This window comes from Morchella sextelata (assembly GCF_020137385.1).
Source record: "Morchella sextelata strain SCLS chromosome Unknown scls_9, whole genome shotgun sequence".
Classification (NCBI taxonomy): domain Eukaryota; kingdom Fungi; phylum Ascomycota; class Pezizomycetes; order Pezizales; family Morchellaceae; genus Morchella; species Morchella sextelata.
The window spans coordinates 764,865-766,625 of NW_025408624.1; the positions used below are offsets into that span (position 1 = coordinate 764,865).

General features: G+C 45.9%; 1 protein-coding gene across 1 annotated transcript; it reads right to left on the minus strand.

Moving 5' to 3' along the window:
* Window positions 1–340: 340 nt before the first annotated feature.
* On the minus strand, window positions 341–1,144 carry H6S33_012885 (uncharacterized protein; the record flags this gene model as incomplete). The annotated part of the gene is made up of 5 exons (XM_044844233.1): window positions 341–354; window positions 414–744; window positions 809–929; window positions 1,034–1,067; window positions 1,141–1,144. The coding sequence occupies 5 exons, from the start codon at window positions 1,142–1,144 to the stop codon at window positions 341–343; spliced, it is 504 nt and encodes a 167-aa protein (XP_044694594.1).
* Window positions 1,145–1,761: the final 617 nt, after the last annotated feature.

The following is a 1,761-nucleotide window of genomic DNA, read 5'->3' on the forward strand; positions in this document are numbered from 1 at the left end:
GTGGACTAAAATATAGGACCATTATGCCCACCTACGGAATCAAAGAAACCGGGACATAACGGTGAGTAGACAGCCCTCACAAGGATATCATCTTCCTTACACCAAAATAGGAACAGACCACGGTTGTGTAGGTTTGCACCAGAGTGTTGGTAAGGTGTTTTCACAAATCGAGTGAAAGCAGAGAAAAAAAACCATTGTTATCACGTTGTAAAATTCCGAATTATTTTAACGCCTATTAACGCCTAGCCAGTTGGAGATACCTTCTATGTTAAGTAGCTACAAATAATTTTTTTTGATACCCAGACCAGCCAAGGAAAGAAAGAGATTGTCCATAGGGAGTTTATTCCGAAGGGACTATCTTGTTGTCAGTATTGCTACTCTACTCTCTTAAAGCCATATAATGGGGAACTCACTCTCAATCTCGCCAGACGCAATGTCGTCGGAGACATCCTTGGGGGACCTTCCATCAACCTGGCATCCAACGGAGAAGCAGGTTCCGAGAATCTCCTTGACGGTACCGGTGAGCTCCCTGGCGAGAGACTTGTTCTCGCCCCTCATGATGCGGGCAATGTTGATGACCTCATCGAGAGGGATGCTCTTGGTGTGCTTGATGTTCTTCTCCTTCTTGCGGTCCCTTGGGGGCTCCTTAAGGGCACGGATGACGAGGGAAGAAGCGGAGGGGACAACGGAGACGGCGGCTTGACGGTTCTGGATGGTCAACTTGACAGTGACACGGAGACCTTTCTGCAGGGTTATTAGCAATTGATTCGGAATCATTTCTCTTTCTAGAAGACGGGGAAGTACGCACCCAGTCACCAGTGGCCTTGGCGATATCTTCACCGACCTTCTTGGGCGACAAACCGAGAGGACCGATCTTAGGAGCAAGGGCGGACGAAGCACCGACTTCACCACCAGTAGCTCTCAGCTGACTGATAACCATCCCCAATCGTTAGCCAACCCATACAACGGGAGGTACAATATGAGGAATATTGGTTGTGTTGTTCAACCGGATCTGATGTTGAAATTTACGTACATGACCTTAACTTCTGAGGGATCGAACTTTGGAGCTATAAGCGTAAAATCGTCAGCATTTGCGTTTTTTACGCATGGCAGCTACAAAGAACTTGGAATTGAACATACGCATGGCGACTGATTTTTCGGTGGTTGGTTAGTGAAATTGGTGGAGTGTCGGTATTGTTGGTGTTGGTTGGAGCAGAAAATTTCGGGATTTTGAATTTTGACAATATGCATATGCTCTTGGTGTGTCTCCAGAGCAGTCCCGTTAGATAGGGTTAGACCCTAGGCAACCTGCTTGGTGCGGTTACCCTACCTTGCATCGCCTACCCCTACTGCATAGAGTACAGAAAACAGGGTTTGTATGGCTGATTGGGCCAATAGGACTCCAAGACCCGGTCAATGGCAAAATATTTAGGGGCTGACCAATAGAGCTTCAAACATACTACCTTGCTGGCCATCTTAGTGAAGGATCATAGTTGAGTTTGGACACGTGCACTGGAGTAACAACGTTCACAGAATCTCACTCGGATTACACCTCGCTGAAATGCTTTTTCCTTAAAGTGAGTTGGGGTATTTAAGCCCATATTATTTCATAACCCATTAAAACTTTCTGATAAGTATCAGTGTTCTTGTAACCACTTGCTGGTGCGTGTCTTTAGTCACATTCGCAATACTTAATGAATGCACTGGCAAATAGATTTCAGAGCAGATAGAAACACTCATGATCAGATCTAGACATGAAGT